This window comes from Gobio gobio, assembly GCF_949357685.1.
Source record: "Gobio gobio genome assembly, chromosome: 13".
NCBI lineage: Eukaryota > Metazoa > Chordata > Actinopteri > Cypriniformes > Gobionidae > Gobio > Gobio gobio.
In genome coordinates this window covers 21,299,947-21,321,264 of record NC_137106.1, presented here as the reverse complement: position 1 = coordinate 21,321,264, position 21,318 = coordinate 21,299,947, and the positions used below count along the sequence as shown (strand labels likewise).

The window sequence follows — 21,318 nt, the reverse complement described above, 5'->3', positions numbered from 1 at the left end:
TATATCATATGCAACATGGTCTTCTATGGAGAGCTTGCAATGGAAAATAATCTATGAGGAGATATGGCAGAATTTCAGGTTCTTTCAGGATCAACCTAAGCCACGCAACTTATGTCACCATTCAGTTCTCAAGACAGGCTCTCAGATCACCCCGACCAAGCTTTGGTACAAGAACCAAAAACCATTGCAGTGGACAAGTAGAAATAGTGCCTTGGGAGTTAGACATTGATGTGTGCGAGAGAAAGAAATGACTCAAACTGAGTCCCGCAAAATATTAAAGGGTTAGTTCACCCAAAAATTAAAATTCTGTTATTAATTACTCACCCTCATGTCGTTCGACACCCGAAGACCTCCGTTCATCTTCGGAACACAGATGAAGATATTTTGTTGAAAGCTGATGGCTGAGAAAGGCTTCAGATAGGCCTCCATTGGCATTCAGTACATTTACACTCCCAAGACCCATAAAAGGCACTTAAAACGTTGTTACAAAGTCCATCTCACCACAGTGACTCTACAATAATTTTACGATGCGACGACAATAGTTTTTGTGCGCAAAAAAAAATCAAAATAACACCTTTATCCAACTTGTTCTTGTCTTCCGTGTATGCCTCCACGACGCATGCGCGAGAATATTACGCAGATCCGGCGTTCGGACACATGACCCAGAAGCGATTTGTTTACAAGCAGAGGAAGACGCGCGTGTCTAAGCTGTTGAATTCTACATTGATCGTGCTTTAGGTCTCGGCGTAGTTCTCAAAATGGGGTTAAAGTGTGTATTTCATGCATTTCCCGAACACCGGCGCTACGTCATATTCTCGCGCATGCGTCGTGGAGGCACACACGGAAGACAAGAAGAGGTTGAATAAAGCCGTTATTTTGATTTTTTTTTGCGCACAAAAACTATAGTCGTCGCATCGTAAAATTATTGTAGAGTCACTGTGGTGAGATGGACTTTGTAACGACGTTTTAAGTGCCTTTTATGGGTCTTGGGAGTGTAAATGTACTGAATGCCAATGGAGGCCTATCTGAAGCCTTTCTCAGCCATCAGCTTTCAACAAAAATATCTTCATTTGTGTTCCGAAGATGAACAGAGGTCTTCGGGTGTCGAACGACATGAGGGTGAGTAATTAATGACATAATTTTCATTTTTGGGTGAACTAACCCTTTAAGTTTTAAGGTACAGAATGCTATTCATGTTATTAGTCTATTTAGCAACAAAAATAAGTGATAATATCCAAGCCTGCAACTGTAAACCAGTGTTTTTTATTGTACTCGGCAGAAAGGAAAGCACCTTCCTTTTGTGACAAATGATGACTGTATTATTGTGTGAGGGAATTGGAAAAAATAGACTAATGGGACCAGAGTGAGACTGAAGGTCCATGTAGATCTCTACCAGGCTTTTGCAACAGTAGTGGGAAGTTTTGGATAGGACAAAATGTTTGTTTTTTTTTGCTGAAGCAGGCGGGAGTGGGGCAGAATCTTGCAGGAGCAGGACTAAAAACAGTCCATCCCGTGCAGATCTCTAGTTGAACCATTCAGAACAACATGCTAAAATTTAATCAGAACACCTTAACCAACACTCTAGAATCATGGCGGCAAGTTTTGAATGGACAAGCACCACTATCAGAATTTGTTTAGAAAGAGTTAAAATATCTTTAAAGGGTAAGTTCACCCACAAATTAAAATTCTGTCATTAATTACTCACCCTCATATTGTTCCAAACCTGTAAGACCTTCGTTCATCTTCGGAACACAAATTAAGATATTTTTGATGAAATCGGAGAGCTTTCTGACCCCACATAGACTGTAACATTATTACCACTTTCAAGGCCCAGAAATGTAGTGAAGACATAGTTAAAATAGTCCATGTGACTGCAGTGGTTCAACCTTAATGTTATGAAGCGACGAGAATACTTTTTGTGCGCAAAACAAAAATAAGGACTTTTCAACAATTTCTTCTCTTCCATGCAAGTCCCCTACGCTGTTCAAGTTTGATCACAGTGCAGCGCTTCCGGGTTCTACGTCAGAACGCTGGCTCACTATTGGCCGACGCCGTTCAAGTGAGCACAACGAAGCACGCGTGTGATGCTGACGGAGGAGCTGGCAATCAGTGGCCAATACTAAGCCAGCATTCTGACATAGAACCCGCTGCAATGTCAACAGTGTAGGAGACTGACAAATTGTTCAATAAAGTTTTTTTTGTGCACAAAAAATATTCTTGTCACTGCATAAGATTTAAGGTTGAACCACTGTAGTCACATGGACTATTTTAACAATGTCTTTACTCCCTTTCTGGGCCTTGTAAGTGGTAATAACGATGCTGTTTATTTATTTTCATCAAAATAAAGAAGATGAATGAAGGTCTTACGGGTTTGGAACGACATGAGGATGAGTAATTAATGACAGATTTTTTTTATTTTTGGGTGAACTAATCTTTTAATACTGTAAATATTGTAATATTTTCTGTTATATCTCTTCAGCCCAGCAGAACCCCGCTCTACCAGTCCCAGCCCGGCAGCAAGAGATTGCAATGAATCGACAGCAACGTTACTTCCGCATTCCCTTCATAAGGCCTGCGGATCAGTACAAAGACCCCCAGAACAAGAAAAAAGGCTGGTGGTACGCTCACTTTGATGGGCCCTGGATCGCCAGGCAGATGGAGCTTCATCCAGACAAGCAGCCGATCCTCTTAGTAGCAGGTACCAAAGGCCTTCTTCAGTACCACAGAATGTTTTGATAAGATAAAACAATAATTTCCCCCTACAGTGAACGGGGAATTCTTCAGAGTAGAAGCAGGAGTTGAAAGATAAAATAGCTGAAACCGTTACTGGGAAATGTGACTTTTTATCTGCGGATATGTGGTGTGCATCTAAGCATAGTTTTATCTTTTGCTGTATCCAGGTAAGGACGACATGGAGATGTGCGAGCTGAGTCTGGAGGAGACCGGGCTCACGCGAAAACGTGGCGCGGAGATCCTCCCCCGGCAGTTCGAGGAGATCTGGGAGCGCTGCGGCGGAATCCAATACCTTAAGAACGCCATTGAAAGCAAGCAGGCCCGACCCACCTACGCGACCGCCATGCTCCAGAACCTTCTCAAGTGAACATCGGCCGCTTCTCCTCCTGACTCACATAATCTATGCACGTGTAGATGTAGATGGTAATGGGGTGTAGCTAAAACAAAGGGCTGTACAACTCTAGTGGGAGCATTTACTGTCTAATTTACTTTTTGTTTGTAGTTTGTTCTTCATTTTGCTGTGAACTTAGAAACCAGTTTTCATACAAATCTGAGCCTTTCTTGAACCTGTTGCTCAGAGATGCCTTACGATTTTCAGACCTAATTCATATCTCATTTGACGGGGATGTTATTAAAATGTCACACTCAATGTAGACCTGCTCATAAATCTAAAATACACTAGGTGTAATCTTTATAAAAGGACACATTTCAGTGTGTAGCGATTAGACCGTTCATCAGTAACGGAGATGTGTGTCATTCGTTGCGTGTTAAAAAAGATAACGATGATCCGATATTCCCCTAAAAATGGCGCTATGTTCAGCTCGAGCAACATCGGCTCAACCAATGTTTGTGGGTTTAGGGGTGGGACTATCTGTTTGTTGGACAAATAGTAGGTGTTCAGGCATTTTCCACAGTTCTGTTATCTAGTGCCGCAGAAATTACTTCACCTTTACAAATACACTTCACCTTTTAAAATAAAATTCTATTATAGGACTTAAATGGACATTATTGTGGAGCAACATTTAATATTTTAATACATTGAATAACCAGTCAATGTATCCTTGATCTAATCAGATGATGGTGATAAAGGCTAATGAGGAACATGCACTGGAATACATTAGGTTGTAATATTTTGTCTCACCTTTGTAAATGTGGTAATAACGGCAGTGTTGTTTCAAGGACATGCACCATCTGAAATTGCCTTTACATATATTTGATAATGAATTTTATAGGTTCATTTAAAAGCGGCGTCAGTTCATAAAAAGGATAGTCACTGCATGGTTTTGCTCAGCAATTTTGTACTTAAATCACGTTGATAGGCTAAAGGGCATATTCATTTCTGTTCGGTGAAGTGATAATGGCACTTTTGTTAATGATTTGCTGTGAATTCTGTCGGCGTGTGTGGTAGATTTCTCTCATTTTTACATTTATGTACGCACCAACTCAAGGAAATATTTCGTTTAAATGAGCTTGCACTATGGAGTGTCTCGTTATGCGCTTCTCTGCCCCCCCCCCCCCCCCCCCTTATATCTCATTTGGTCATAATAACTGCCTGAAGAACCGAAGTAATGGGAACTACAATAACATTCTATACATTTTGAAAACTTGGCACAGACCAAATTGCTGCATTCGATCAATTTGCTGTCGTTATCCAGACTTTGTTTATTCATATGCTAATGTTTTCTTCATTGAGCCCTTTCCAACTGAAATGGTGTCATCTCAAACTATCGATTTATAATTGTTAATTATTTGTTTCTTGTCTGTCTATTTATCTTTGATCTGTCTGGGTTAAATATACTCTGATTTTCTTATTTTTGACTGGCCACTGTTGCTATAATCACTTTACTAGACCAAAATAAAACACATTACATATAAAATGTTATGTTTATCTTTGCATTTATAAGGGTTATAAAGAGTAGATGGCTTTACTGAGGGACCCTGACCATTATCATTTGAAGTCAACATGAATGATTCATCAGTGCACATTAGAATTTAAATAGAAATGACTGCAATTATTTATTTTACATCTGAAATATACTACAATACTTTTCCTGTTTATTGTAAAAACAAATATATCATCCCCACATACCTGTATTTTTGTCTTTTTTTCCCCCCAAGTGATACCATCGAGAGTTACAGAAACACTTTACATTCAATTTCTTTGTATGGGACATTGAGGTTAGACTAGAAGAGATGACTAGAATCTATTTACTATTTAAGATACAACCCAAAGTATCAATTTCTAAATAAATACCTCATTGTGAGGGAGGAAACAATCCTTTGACAAGGGTTCAAAGCATCCAACACATTTCATGTCTCATATACAATTTACATTTTTTGCAGGTACAATTAAAAATAACTTCAAGAGTGATCTAATCGTAAGTCCTCATTCCTGGAGGTAATCCTTCAGTTGTCCAAGAATATGGCTGATTTTGAGTAGAGCGGTTGTATCATAAACTCACCAAATGTCTACATGAAACCAGCAAAGTTGAGTTGCTTGAATAGCGCTGAAGAGCTTTGGTGCCATGCTTAGTTTAAATAAAGTGTCTGGGCATTATAAAACAGTCACTTCAAAGCCTTCACTATCAGGACTCCTCAAAACACAGTCGGAAGACCTGCTGGACATCCGCCACGTCTGTAATACAACATGAGGAAAAACAACATGGTCAAGAAACTAGGAAAAACCCAACATGCACACAATCATCTGCAGTTGTGTTATGTAAAATTGCAATGCAACACACCTTTCACAGCACCCACCTACTATACTTACACTTTTTTCCCTACTATGGAAGTCAATGGCTACCATCAACTGTCCGGTTACCAACATTCTTTAAAATATCTTCTTTTATGTTCAACAGAAGAAGAAAAATCATACAGGTTTGGAACAACTTGAGGGTGAGCAAATGGTAACAAACTTATTTTTTTGGTGTACTATCCCTTTAAGGGCAAAGTGATCAGCTCACCAGACACCAGCTTTACAGATAGCGATAGACCTATGTCCATTTTATCAATCTATATTTAAAAGTTGCATTCATTCATTCAATTAAATGTTTATGTAAATTCTAAATAACTCCACAAGCCTAGCAAACTGCCTACCTCCTACCTAGACAACACTGGGCGTCAAAAACATGCTCTATACAAGAAGGCTGGCTCTTTGGATTCGTTTGGTTTAATTTAGTGTCTGAAAAATCGTCTTAAAAAAAAAGGGGGTAACTCAACCCCTGGTCAAAGCCCAACTCCACCCACTGGAAATATTTTAAAAATGCTGGAAAAGTGCCCAGAGCCCAGTGGAGACAGAGGGGATGAACCGAGGGCGGGGCCGTACCCCTGAGACCCGCAGTGACGGATTGATTGACAGCTGGAGTGAAGCCGTTCTCATGTGATCAATGCGGGAAAACCATAGACTGTAAAAAATTTATGTAGTGTCTGTGACGTCACCCATAGGATTCTGAAGAGCAGTTTTGAAGCGTAAAGTAGGGACGAGCTGGCCGTTGCCATCTTGGCACCGCGTCATCGCGCGTCACTCCCGGATAACCGAAAACGGGCAAAGAGGCGGGACGTGGGTGGAGCTGAGGTGACGCGATGACTAACAGACAGCAGACAAATGGCAATCCACCTGTCACTCAGAGTGGCCACACCCTTAATTATGCAGAACTTTAAGGTGTTATATAATGTAAATGAATGAGTTATAAAAAAATTCATCCCCCTCACAGTTGTCATGACGGGCCAAATTAGCCATAGACCAAAACCACAATTTGTACCAGGCTGCAAACATGTTTTTTTCTGCTGTAAAGTCTGGCATTTTAACATTGGGCTCAATGAGATTCTGCTCCCTTCTGGAGCATGCCCCTAGTGTCCAGTCGATGAATTGCAGTTTAAGTAACTTCCGTATTGGCTTCAAGAGAATCTGCTGGAGGTTGCTGCTTGGGGAAAACACAACATTTCTAAGGGGGTGGTGTGCTCGTGCCAGGGGCGTGGGTAGTGAGCCGTTGGAAGAGCTAACATATATCACGATGGCAAACAACGTCCAATAGGAAAATTCAACTGCAGTAGCCACCGTTCAACCTTAAGAGGGCAGCTCTCATATGTTTTTTACACAATATTTTAGCATCCTCAGGCAATAACAAGACGTGCTAGTGAAAAGGGGTGTTTATTTGGGCTGTTGTTGGCCACAACCCACGCCGTACGACCCCAACAGAGAACAGGATTTGAAACAGCGAGGCACTCTTCTGCCCCCTTCTCCCCGCTTTCCCCCAAAACCACCCCAGGGGTGGAGCCTCTTTGCATATTTAACCCGAACATCCAATAACAGGTAATGCAGTTAATGATAACAGTCCCCAACATAAAAATGAATAAAGTGCATAAACATAAATCTCCTTGTCATCTGCAACACAATAACATTTATTACATGTTACAATATATTGTAGAATTAAAAGACTTTATACCCAAATGTCTAAACATTTACTCGAATCAATAAACGGCTCTAATAAAGCCCCAATCTTGCAGATCATTAACTTAAAAAGTTATTACCCTTAATGCTGGCCGCTATTTATATGGATGATTTATAAAAAATAAAAATAAAAATTCTCCTTTTGTGGCCCATAGATGAAAGAATGGCATACTACATTAAAAGAACACCGGGCTGAGTAAATTACATTTTTGGGTGAACTATCCCTTTAAGAGTCATTTGTTGCTGTTTGTTTTAGCGTGCAGCCCAGGGAGACATTTCAGTAGAAATGCGTGTTTTCTTGTCATTATTTTGTGGTACAAGGTACGATATAAAACAAAAAAACAAAACAAAAACAACAACAACCATGATTTCTTTATTTTTTTTCTCTCTCGAACATATCTGCTCCCACAGTGCATTGCGAGTTGAGGGAGCGAAATGTGAGCGTCAAACAAACAAAATGATGTCGATTATGGATATGGTTTTACTCGCTAAAGGTAAATATCAGTATGATATACAATCTATATCAGTTCATAACGTTAATCTATTTGTTATTTGTACTTACGTTAATGTAGTAAATATTTGTGATTTTATCAAACATAGCCTACCAGTAAGTTACCACTGTCAGAATCCACAATGAATGTCGTTATTCCAACGGAAATACATTACCCAGGTGACTAGTCCTAGAGTCCTCTCATTAATTACCATTATCACAGCAATTTCCTTAATATTTTAGTTGTCAATCTCATGCTTTGTTTAATATTCTATTGTTTACAAATCCTTCATAGTTTGCATTGCTAATTTAACAATTCCACTTGAGGGCTATAAACGAGAGGATTACTTTCAGGAATAATCATTATATCGAGTCACACTTGAATTAATAATACTCATCAAATCTCATCCTTCATGCCAAACAATGCCAAATATTTAAGACTAGACCAAGTAAGTTAATGCTGCTTCTGATTTTTTTATTACATTACAAGATATGTATATAACTCGAAATACATAGCCTACATATTTATTTGGCTTCCGAGATTGTTTCACTTTATTTTGATGGTCCCTTTTACACATTCTGTTGACTATAATGCTGCCTTCACGTGCTATCGGAAATTTCCTAATTCCCACTTTAGAAGTCCCACTTTGTTGTCGGAATGAACAGGAATTATGGTGGAAAACTCTAGGCCAGGGGCCTGTACCATGAAGGTAGTTTAACAAATTCAGGGTTACAGGATTAGTTTTGAGTTGACAAAACCAAACCAATCTATTCAGGCTTTGTTGGTCCCATGATGCTGATAATCAGCTTTCTCTGTCAACTCAGGCTTTGATCCTGAGTTTAGGAGTTTAGCTTTGACGTCAGTAGTGAACAGCCCGTCACGCTGTGGTTCAGTAAAACTGAGATTCAGTGAGATTCATTTCTCTCTTCTGCAGAATATTACATGATTGAAAAATGCTGTCTATAAAAGAGTACAACTTAAAGAAAATATTCACTACGTCAATGCAAGTAAAAGTTATGAAGTTAGTTTAGTTGATATATAGATAATTGAACATTTAAGCTCACATTTAGTAATTTTTATAGCTTTATTTTTTTATTTTAAAGCTTATTTGTATGACCTTTATATAGGCTATTTATATTAATTTCAACTAAGTACCTATTAATGATTGATTTACTGAAATGATACATTTGTAATTGATTAAGGGTATAATAATTACATAAATTATATCTAAATCATTCAAAATTATTATTATTATAAATAAGCATTGTAAAGCCAGACGTTTTAGTCTTTAATAGCCAATTGCTATGTAGTGACCTTTAATTTGGAGTAGAAACAGGGGGAGGGACTTCATTGCATCGGAGGTGTGTCACTTTGCTCACAGCTGATTGGTCCAATTTCAGTTTGATCTCTTATCCAGAACATAACCTGCCCTGGAGCAGGTTGGCCATGGATGGAGCGCAAGTTACTTTGGAGATGAACACTGCTAAAAGCCAAACCACTTTAATGGTACCTAAAACCCAGGATTAGTACAAACTAAGCTTAAACATAATATGTTTAATATGGCTAGCCAGCTAAACCGGCTTCATGGTATAGGCCCCAGGTTTATTCTTTCCTATTTATTAGGAAAATAGTATTAAAAGTAAACTAACATCATATTTAGTGTCCAATGCATGCACTGACAACCATATAAACATCCTAGATAGTCCAACATTCTGTGGATTCTGTAATTTCAGTCAAATGCAGGCTATTTTTGCTGTGTATAAAACATACAATACGCTTCAAATGATTACTCGTACATGTAAATATGCACTACATTAATGTCAAGACAAGACGACCTAGCTGTTTTGGGGAAAAAACTAATAAAACCACATGAGTTTGCAGATATTAACAGGACAGTCTACTAATACTCTAATGAGAGTTGACATGTAGTTGCAAAGTTACTTATAGTCAACAGAATGTTCAAAAGGGACCATCAAAATAAAGTGTTAGCGAAAAATGTAATTGTAACTGAACGCCGGCGATGGGAAGGACGCGACATTCCAAAAACATCTAGTTTTTTACAATTATTTCCTGTTCTATATGATAGTTGACATTTTGATGGGAAAGATTTATCATCTTGACATGATAAATTAAGCTGTCGTGATTATTTATGTCAAATTATTTGTTTTCACATCAGCTTACCTCATTAGGTGGTATACACTGATGAAAGTCAACCATTTCTGATGTTAACTTTTCTGATCTTCTGGTGTAGAGTTGTCTGGGGATCTGGGAAAGGAATGACAGGCCACCATCAATCTTGAACCTTTTTTTGCAGTGGAGACAAAGTCTTGTTAAGCAAGAAAGCAAGGTACATTTTTGGCACTATATCCAGACTGTCAATATTTTGGAGAGCAAAACATCTGTTGCTGGAAAAAAAAAAAGATTATTATTCATAATATCATTAGTTTAGACAACTACAGATGCACTAGTCTAAATGAGATGCAAAACCCATGCATGCTGTCCATAATTTATAGGATCCTCTAAGGAAAATCATTGCTTCTTTGACAGGCTCGGAATAATAGTGGATTTTCTTTTTTTTTGGCTGTTTGAATACATTGTCTGTAACTTGTTTATAGAAGGAAATACTTTGCTGTTTTGAATCTACTTTATTATGAATACATAGTGTGTTAACACTGGTGAGGATACTGATGCATGGGTTTCGCTGACGTGTTCTCTTTAGTCTTTAGTTTCTTCTAGACAAGGAAAGAAATCCTCAAAACAGCTGATTTAACAAAAGCATAATATTTTTTTGCTGAAGTTAATAGCTTTTGTACAATACTTCCCTTTACATAAATATAGCCGATTGTCTCTGTCTTTTTGCTGTGCATGGTTTTCCTGTTCCTTAAGGTGATTGAGTGCAGTGCCTAAAGCCTGATTTCAGGTAATTTGATCTAATATTTATTTATTTTTAATTTTGCGCATATTCTGCAACAAATATTGCACATATTGTCATTAATATGTAACTAATAAGAATTCCTGAATGAATTTGCTGTGAAGGATGTGCAAAGTGGTCTGACAGACAGCTGGGGCAAAAGAGATTATAGTGATATATAATCTACAGTATATTACTTTATATTATGTATAGATTATATTGCAGTATCATTATAATCCCTCCGGAGCCTTTTGCCCCACACTTTATCGGGTTTACTTTATACTGATATAATTTTAATTAAAACAAATTTTTCTCTCCCACAAATTAGGTTGCTTACTCAATTTTTAATACAAATTTATATAAAACACCGGTCAGGCATTCTTATATTGCGTGTGTCCCCTTTTTGCTGCCAAAACAGCCCTGACCCGTCGAGGCATGGACTCCATTAGACCCCTGAAGTTGTGCTGTGGTATCTGGCACCAAAGATGTTAGCATCAGATCCTTTAAGTCCTGTATGTTGTGAGGTGGGGCCTCCCTGGACGGGCGTTTGTTCAGCACATCCCACAGATGCTCGATTGGATTGAGATCTGGGGAATTTGGAGGCCAAGTCAACACCTCAAACTCGTTGTTGTGCTCCTCAAACCATTCCTGAACCATTTTTGCTTTGTGGCAGGGCGCATTATCCTGCTGAAAGAGGCCACAGCCACCAGGGAATACCTTTTCCATGAAACGGTGTACATGGTCTGCAACAATGCTTAGGTAGGTGGTACGTATCAAAGTGATATCCACATGGATGACAGGACCCAAGGTTTCCCAACAGAATTTTGCCCAAAGCATCACACTGCCTCCGTCGGCTTGCCGTTCCCCAGGTAAGCGACGCACACGTACCCGGCCATCCACGTGATGTAAAAGAAAACGTGATTCATCAGATCAGGCCACCTTCTTTCATTGCTCCGTGGTCCAGTTCTGATGCTCATGTGCCCACTGTTGGCTCACTGTTAGTATTCTGACACCTTTCTATCAGAACCAGCATTAACTTCTTGAAATTTTTGAGCTACAGAAGCTCGTCTGCTTGGTCGGACCACATGGGTCAGCCTTCGCTCCCCACCTGCATCAATGAGCCATGGCCCAGTCGCTGGTTCACCACTGCAGACCAGGAACACCCCACAAGAGCTGCAGTTTTGGGGTTGCTCTGACCCAGTCGTCTAGACATCACAATTTGGCCCTTGTCAAACTCGCTCAAGTCCTTACGCTTGGCCATTTTTCCTGCTTGTAACACATCAACTTTGAGGACAAAATGTTCACTTGCTGCCTAATATATCCCACCCACTAACAGGTGCCATGATGAAGAGACAATCAGTGTTATTCACTTCATCTGGTCATAATGTTATGCCTGATTGGTGTATACACTAATGTTCAAAAGTTTGGGGTCAGTAAGATGCAAGGATGCATTAAATTGATCAAATGTGACAGTAAAGACATTTATAATGTTATAAAAGATTTCTAATTCAAATAAATGTTGATCTTTTGAACTTTCTATTCATCAAATATTCCTGATAAGAAATGTATCACGTTTTCCACAAAAATATTTAGCAGCACAACTGATTCCAACATTGATGATAATAAAAACATTATCCGCAAATATGCAAATCCGCATATTAGATGATTTCTGAAGGATCATGTGACACTGAAGACTGGAGTAATGATGCTGAATATTCAGCTTTGTCATCACAGGAATACAGTTTTTTTTAAATAAATTAAAATAGAAAAAGGTTATTTTAAATTGTATTAATATTTTACAATATTACTGTTTTTACCCTATTACTATTCTAATCATCCCCAAACCTTAGGTTATGATGATATTTCAGCTGTTGAGAGGAATAGAAATGCTAACAGCTCGCATTTTCTAGGCATTATACAATCGATCTTCTAGAATTATGATCTGAAACCAATCAGTTTCAGAATAAATCTGTTTATTCCATTCACATATGTATGTGTTTGGATCAGATTTGTATGGATCAGATTTCATGTTTTTTGCTGTTCTGACACCAAAAAACTAAATCGATTCAAGTTAGATATGCCTAAAACATCAGTTAGATCAGAGTCAGATTTTTTTGTTTGGACAAAGCATGTGACTCTTATTGTCTGCAAAGTTGTTATTCATAACAGGAAAGGTTAGTCCATTCTCTCAACAAAATGTCAAACGAAGGACATATATAATTTAATGATGGGTTGATTATGGATGTTAGTGGCGGTCATGGCATCGATTTAAATTGATTATTAAGAAGAATACCATCTTGGTTGTAATCTTTACCTCAATACTAAGTTGTATACTTTCAAGTGATCGAAATGTGCCCTGGCCTGAGTGTTGTAAGGAGGCTGAGTCAGAGCTCATGGGACAGAGGATGCTCGACACATGTGTTAAGACCCCATCATCATTCTCAAAAACTGGATTTACTCTCATAGTATTACCAAAGGGAAATGCAGATTGTGAGCGCCTATAATGCAAAGAAATCAGGTCTTAACACCAACATGTTTAAAGCGGGTCAGTACTGCAAATCCAAATTGGAAAATAACAATCAAATGTCTGAATGAAAAAAGAAAACCCTTCTTACACAAGTCTCATGCTCTTTCTGGTCCGTATACATTTCTTGTTAATGAAAATCAAGATGCCTATTACTGCACAAACCACTGAGAGGCTTCCCACCAGGCAGGCTACGAAAAGGAGAGGGTCAATGGGCAGAGACACCAGTTCGTTGCAGTGTTCTCCGTGGTAGTGCCAGAATTTACCAACAGGACATCTAGAAGTGCGTGAGAGAAAACATGTTAGAGAAGTGTGGAATCTTACAGATTTCTATCCATTTGACTCGTCTCTCTAGAAAGGCTGAATATTACCTTTCATGCAGTGTGTAATAAATGTAAAAGCTCTGCAAAGTTTTGCCGATCAAAGTTCACAACAAATAGAGTTATTGTCTTCTAAAAGAAAGAATCAATTCTGAACTGCCAAAATAAGTCATCAGCAATTCCCGTCTCACTTCCTGTTACATACCTACGTAATAATGTAACAAATATGCATAATGGCAGCCTATGATCTTCGAACAACCTCTATTTTGACCCGCCCTCAAACACTGTACTACTTCAAAATGGATTTAGGACTAGCACTGGAATTGCAAGCTTCTGTTCGTATCACAAGTGCAAAGGAAGACTCTGGAGCTGAAATTCAGATATGGTAATGGTGTTTCATTTCCGACACGCTTTGTAAGCGGTAGACCAATCACAACTCCACAACTCCGGAGACTTCATCTGACCAATCAGAGCAGAGTAGGCTCGCAGAAATGAGGGGTTTAGTGACACTGAATCTTTGAAAGAACCGTTTTCAGACTCTTGAGGTGATGTGCAATGTATATTCTGGAAAAATAATAGTGTTTTTTGACCTTGGATACATGTAAACCTGTTGGAGACTAGGAAATTAGGAACCTTTTAAATAGCATAATAGGGGCACTTTAATTCATAATTTCAACAGTGGTAACACCAATGACATATAAATAAATTTTTATAATTTTTTTTTTTTTTATAATTAATAGTTTTGTTTAGCTCTGGTGAAAAATGAACCTAGGGGTAATTAACACATGGTTACCGAGTAGATCGTTCTCTGGGATGCGTTTTCATGAATATCGAATGTAAAGAGTTTTATCTCTAAAAACAGATTAGCTTATAACGCTAGTCTATGGGGCATATAATAAGTAAAATTCGATTCGTCGAGCCACGAACGCTGTGCTAAGCTGAACTTAATTCCTATCGACCAGCTCACTTAGCACAGCGTTCGTGGCTCTTACTTATTATATGCTCTGTTTTCCATGATGGCTCCTGTCTGTATACGCGTAATGTACTGTCTTTATAAAGTATCTTCTTATTAAACTGTTTGTACACTTACAAAGTTCTCAATGCTTCAGTTTGCATGTAGGGACCCTCATTATGCTAGTGAGTCCTCTAAGGGTACAAGGGGACCAGGAACTTAAAAATTTCAGCCAATAAAAAACGTGCAAAAATTAGTCAAACCAATATATAGACCATATGTAGCCCTGCCCCTTTTTGGCACTGCACTCGCTGTGTTCTTTATTGTATGTCCTCAGCATGAAGTTAAGATCTTACGAATTTATGAATTAACCACTCGTTTTAAAATCTTCCCGGACATTAGTTATGACATCCGCTTCAAACGTTACAATGCTCATGATAACTTTTGTTTACTGTATAACAATAACAATAAGTAAATCCAGCAGTTAATTACTCTTCTGCGGCGATGCCATAGAAATTCACAGAGCTACAGCAAAAATGGAAATTCTAAAGATGTCTGCGCACTTGTTTCTCTGGAGCATAAGGTCTATAAATTGCTAATATTTCATTATTCCAAAACCATGGAATGTTCTTTTACATCTCAGCTCAGAATAGTCATGACACAGAAAAACAACGTTGTACCTTATTTACCAATTTTTTTATATTATATATATATTTTTTATTTTTATATATTATATTTATATCCTTTTCTGAAGACTATCTGAATGAACGTCTTTGACAGAGAGGCTGCAGACCGTGCATCACGTTTGTTTTCTTTATTTTGCAAAAAGCGCAACAATATTTTTTTTTGTGAAAAACAAAACAAACGACAGTTATTTGAGTCTCTTTGGCACTGATAAAAAAAAAAACAACTAGTTGATCGCGCCGGCGCGATGACCGACTCTGGGGGGGTTAAAGGTGAGGTAAGTGCTTTCTAGTAACCAATGTCACCAAAAAATAACCAAAACAAACACGCCCCTATTTTGATAGCTCCGCCACACATATATGTAACCCAGGCAACGACTATGGCGGAATCTGCTGTGCCACCTGGCCGAGGGTATGATGTCATTATGTTCGAATGATCAGTGAAAAATCCCTTCCATCCCAAAAACACAAACACAGTTTTCATGAACAACTCGATAGCACGAGCATATTACAATTATCACAAGATTAGAGGGTTATATCAATCACGAAAAGAGGAACCAAAGGAAACAAACATATATTAGGAGTATATTATCTTACTGTTCGGACACACTTTGGGAGCTGACGCTTGAAACAGACAGTGAGGAGGTGTAGACGCTCCTGGCTTATACAGTGTGGAAATGAATGGGTAATTATCATAGCTGAAGTAAACGGCATACGATCGCAAATGGACAAGCAAGCAAACATGACACATGAGCATATTCAAGCAAAAGCCAGTATATATTAGTTCTCTGAAACTAAACAAAATCAATGTTACTCGCCTATCGAGAAGAAATAAAGCAACCTCGGCCTTCGCTCCTTGAGTTCTCTCCAGCACTTGAAAGCTGATACTTCTTGCCTGATCGTAAGCCTTTTTTTGTTCCACAGACATCTTCCACATTTGTTTTTTTATCTGCCATCTCTCTTTCTGTCGTCGCTCGGCTAATGTCCGTCCTGTGTCGTTTCTTTTGAATAATGACGTGCACTGAGCGCTCTGTAATCCCAGTCATTAGTAAACACGCCCCTTACTGCTGATTGGCTATAAGTTTGTTTTGGTACTCGGCACGAGACACCTTTTCTAAAGCATTTTTGAAATACCCCTTACCCCACCATTAAGAGTACATGTTACTAATAAGCCCTAAGGTAATAATAAGCACTCTTTAAGGGTAAATAAGGTACAAGTGTGTACATTTAAAGATACTTCCTCAGTGACAAGCTGTTTTACCCCTATAAGTTTTACACATTTTTTTCTGGCAGTGCAGGTGAAGAAATTGTTTATGCTCAAGTAGTTTTGGTTTTTCCCTACATCCTTGTAATCTCCATTGAAATTTGCTATGTGTAAACTCAAGTGTGCAAGTTTTCTAAGTAAAGCTGCAGTTTTAGAAGTTTTTCGATATGCTCTTTCAGAATTCATGGTAACGTACCTGCAGGTCGCTCCATGTCCTGCTATAATTTCACACTGGCCTCCGTTCAGGCAGTATTCAGGCTGTAGGTCACAGATGCTTGTACAGGGCTGACCGTCCACTGTGCTGTAGCCCGGATCGCACAGACACTCAGGCTCTGTGGTTAACGTGTTCACCATGCAGCGGGAGAACTCGTTACACGCCATAAACTTACATGGATCAGCTGGATTGGACAATGAGAACTAATTGGATTTAAATACTTGTAGCCAAACAGACAAAGACGCTTAAAGACTTAATACAGGTGTGGTTATCCCTTTACATTAATGTCAATGCTTTTGTTTACTCTTCTGCCCCATTCACACTGACAACATTTGTATTTCTGGAAGGTCTTCCTAATTCTGGAGGCCCTAATACCATTGCTAGAATGTGTAGATGCCAATAATATTTGAAAATCTCATTACAATGTGAGTTGAATAAAAATAAAATGAGATTTTAATTGACAAGAAATCAGTTGTTTCTAATGATTGACATGTGGTCTGGTGAAATTGGCAAGTCTCATTTAAATGTAATGACTTCTGGTCATTTTTTCACAGCAAATCGCAGTCAGTGTGAACAAAACTTTCTTAAAGGGATAGTTTACCCAAAAATGAAAATGTGTCATCATTTACTCAACCTCATTTCCTTCTAAACCTGTGGTGACACTAGGCTGGGGCTTGCTGGGGCTATAACCCCACCTGAAATGTACTTAACACCGGCACAGCACCCTTATCTTTTGGAAGATTCACTCTTTAAAGTGAAAGTGACATGAAGGCCAAGTATGACAACCCATACTCGGAATTTGTCCTCTGCATTTAACCTATCCAAGTTAGTGCACTCACATTAGGAGCAGCGATTAGTGAAGAACACACACACACACACACACTGCAAACCATGGACACACACACCAATGGGCAGCCATTTGCTGCGGTGTCCAGGGAGCGATTGGGGGTTAGGTGCCTTGCTCAAGGGCAGCAAAATTGCGACCATGCTTAATAACTAAGCACATTTTTCAATGTGACCTTGTAAATGTATAATTTAAGTTAAATAAGCGCAATGCAATAAATGCAGGGTTTAGTTATTGATGCCCTTCAGTTTTTTTCTTAGCACCCCCTTTGAGCTGTAAATTACTAGTATATTGGCTGTTTATTAGTATTTATAAAGCACATTTTAATGCCTTATTCTGCGTAAACATATTCTACATTGCTTAATCCTACCAATACCTAAACTTAACAACTCCCTTCTAACTATTAATAAGCAGTAATTAGGGGTTTATTGAGTCAAAAGTCGTAGTTAATAGTTAGTTAATAGTGAGAATCTAATCTAAAGTGATCAAAAGAAGCAGAAAGAAAGTCATAGAGGTTTGGAACGACATGAGGGTGAGTACATGACAGTTTTCCATTTTTGGGCAAACTATCCCTTTAGAGTAAGGGTGTCCAAACTTGGTCCTGGAAGGCCACTGTCCTGTAGTAGAGTTTAGCTCCAACTTGCCTCAACACATCTGCCTGGAAGTTTCTAGTAGGCCTAGTAAGGCCTTGTTGGTAAGCTGGTTCAGGTTAATTGGGGTTGGAGCTGAACTCTGCATGACATTGGCCAGACAGGAGCAGGATTGGACACCTCTGCTTTAGAGGAACTACCTGTTTTCTCTTTTCAACACCGTCCTTACCTGCTTCCACATCCACTGATTGGGAGTCAATTTCCATCTCCAATCTCTTAGATGCCGCATTGCAGAAGTCCTCAAGCACACACCGCACCGCCTCTGTAACATTGGACGGTACCGGTTTGTTTAATTTCATCTTGCTGTTTACCACCACACTGCCATTCTTAAAGTTCAGAATCTCCAGCTCCTTAAATCCAGTCAGGTTGGACTGCAGATACGGCAGGAGCTGCGGGAAAGTGGAGATAAAGGGGAAATTGAGTGAGTTGCGACTTCTCTTTTATCATTGCTGACTAGTGCAGACTGGTTAATTGTGCATGAACGTAATGCAGCTCAGATGCAAAACTTTTGGGATTGTCAATTCTAAAGCAATTCTCCTCAATTCCTCGAAACTGAACGATTTTGGCTTGTGTCTGTCTCTCATCCTATTACAATATGCAAAATCTTCTCTGCTCATTTCACTCCACACGAGGGGGCCAGTTAGAGATAAAGACGGTTGTTCAGGAGAAATAGGGCGTAGCAGCTCAGTCATTCATCTCGGCTCAAGATTTCAAGAGCTTGATTGCACCAGTCACACAAAAGATGGAAGACTTGAGAATATGATATATTCGCACAAGAGTCACAGAGATTATTAGCGTTTTGAAAATCCCTCAAACATTATTATTGATTATTAATCATTAATTCACCATGGTATTTTTGTTTAATGTGATAAATCAAAATAAAATAAAAAACATTAGTAATCAATCACTTAATAATTAATAGATAACGAGGAATTAACAATTCTAAAGGTCAAAAATCCTTTTTAAATGTCTGACCTCACAATTTTGAATGAAAATAAAAATGTTTCCACTTCAAAATATAATGAATAATTTAAATATTAAAAATGTTGGCCCTTTTTTGTTTTACTTAATAATATATAATACTATTTTTAAATAAATTAAATTAAATTTTAATAAGCATTTCAAAGTGACATTTTAAATATAATATATAATATCATATAATATTTTTAAATAAATACAAATACAAGTGCTCCTCACAAAGGGACTGGAGGCCAGGGATGATGTTGTATTAAGTAAGTGCATGCCTGTATAACAGGAGGTAATCTGTATTAGAAGGTAGACCTGATCTGCCAGTCATGATCAACCTCTCACCTCTCGGCTAAGTGCCAGGGCAGAACAGGTGTTATTCTTCCCCACAGGGCAGGCTTTGACTCAGAGCTCAGCCTCAATCAATGTTACTGTCTGGCTGATGCCAGTGTCGTGACCCTTGATTGCCATCACAGGACAGAAGGAATCAACTAATATAGTATACAGTAGCGCTCATTTCCAAATAGGTTAATAAATGAGTTAATTATCACAGGCAGCATCAGCATTGTAGTGTATCGCTATTCATGAATACTGATTCTGACACTAGCATGGTGCCTACGCTTGTATCTACTGGTTTATAATTTTTTTAAATATATTTAATACTTGATATGAATGTTTTTTTTTTTATATTAAAATTTAAATGAAATGTATTTTTGTTCTTCGTGTCCAGTGGAGATGGTTGCTACACAAACCAGTAGAGACAGGAGTAAATGAGCATCCTACAAGGTTGAGAAGCTGAAATCAATGCAAACCTAGTATAGGACTAAAATATTACAGCTGTCTCTTCAAAAGCTACAAAAACGTTGAATTATAAATGGGCAATATCGATGTGTATGGTTAAAAATCAATCTTTTTTTTTTTTTTTTTTGCAAGAACATAAATGTCTAGCGATTATCAAATTATCCTTTGAAAGCCCATTTATGAATCAATAAACTAATTTTACGGCCATTTTACCTAGATACTTACCAGAGTAGCTCCTGACCAGATTTTTAGTAGCTTGTGTGATAATCCAAAAGATCTCAAAGTACTGGCGTTAGTCATGACAAACTACAACACAATACTAGTTTGGGAGACCACTTATTATTGATAATGGAGTTCTGTATCTTAGGATTCACACAATTAAAAAACGGAACAGAACATATAGATGTTGTAAATTGTACAGTAGTCCCCTTTAGAGTTGTGTTGCATAAATATAATAAAACCGCACACTACAATATTTAGGAATAGACATTATTGTAGTCTTTAACACATATGAAAACCAGTCTGGACCATTCTAGATTGAATATTAAATATTTTAAATAGTATCTTAAAAGAGATTGCATTCACCCAGAACCATTCACAAACAAGCCAAAAAGAAGCTATTGTATCTTTTTGTATTGCTTTTATTACAAATAATTAATTGAGCTGTTAATTTCAAAATCAACAAAAAGTGCTTAGTCATTGTTTAACACTCTAATAAATAACATTTGGAGAATGATTACATTCAAGGACACATCTCACCGAAGGACATTTCTAAATCATTAGGCTGCCTAACCAACTAAAAGCAGTTAAGAGAAAACAAAACTAGACAGCAAGTCCCTGAGGGATTTGTTTTGGCATGCTGTTTTTGGTTGTTTAATTCAACAGGATTGTGAAATTATTTCCTCTGTGTTTTACACAAATAAGAAGAAGAAAACTTTATTCACAGATATTCCGTTTTAGCATTTGATATGAGCACATACTCCTATAGTGCCTATATGCACATATTCTGTGCACGTATAAATCTTAGTGTGAACTGAGATCCTTAGAAAGGAAAATATGCACACAACAATAAGGCAACACTCACAATATCAAGAAATATGTTGCAGGTTGGGCAGACAGAGTAAGCGTTTAGCTTTGGTTAATGCTGGTTAGAGAACTCATTAATCAGCAGCTGTTAAAGACTGTTATTTTGATCAGTAAGATCAGATGTGGGAAGTTATTAGATGAAGGTGCAGAATTTAGTGCCAAAAAGTGATTGATTATGCTTTTTCAAGCTTGGATAAAGATGTACCGGTATTGAGGCTAATGTCTTCTGTTCTCTCTCAGTCACTTGACTAGAGGCCTCGGGGTTGGGCGAGTCACTTGGTTCAGAGAATTGTCTCTAGTTGAAAAAACAGGATATTATAAGATATAATCTGTATAAAAACAACAACACTGCAGTAAGATTGGCCAAGAGCTGTTCTGAAAGTTCCATGTTTGTAACACTCTTGTCCACATTATATGTGAGTATATATG

General features: G+C 38.1%; 2 protein-coding genes across 3 annotated transcripts in view; one reads left to right on the top strand and one right to left on the bottom strand.

Annotated features, from left to right (window-relative positions):
- Positions 1-4,825, top strand: part of myo6b (myosin VIb) — a 62,112-nt gene extending 57,287 nt beyond the window's left edge. Inside the window, exons 31-32 of one of the 2 annotated variants that reach the window (XM_079832671.1) lie at positions 2,480-2,698; positions 2,901-4,825. In XM_079832671.1, coding sequence (XP_079688797.1) covers positions 2,480-2,698; positions 2,901-3,100 — 419 coding nt within the window. In that variant the 3' untranslated portion in view covers positions 3,101-4,825. The remainder of the gene's footprint in view (positions 1-2,479; positions 2,699-2,900) is intronic. The other variant, XM_079832670.1, reaches the window with a different exon arrangement.
- impg1b (interphotoreceptor matrix proteoglycan 1b) overlaps positions 4,627-21,318 on the bottom strand; it is a 41,187-nt gene continuing 24,495 nt past the window's right edge. Inside the window, exons 12-18 of the mRNA XM_079832672.1 lie at positions 21,095-21,184; positions 18,206-18,425; positions 16,525-16,726; positions 13,201-13,386; positions 12,900-13,083; positions 9,856-9,939; positions 4,627-5,368 (exon numbers count right to left, since the gene is read on the bottom strand). Coding sequence (XP_079688798.1) covers positions 5,288-5,368; positions 9,856-9,939; positions 12,900-13,083; positions 13,201-13,386; positions 16,525-16,726; positions 18,206-18,425; positions 21,095-21,184 — 1,047 coding nt within the window. The 3' untranslated portion in view covers positions 4,627-5,287. The remainder of the gene's footprint in view (positions 5,369-9,855; positions 9,940-12,899; positions 13,084-13,200; positions 13,387-16,524; positions 16,727-18,205; positions 18,426-21,094; positions 21,185-21,318) is intronic.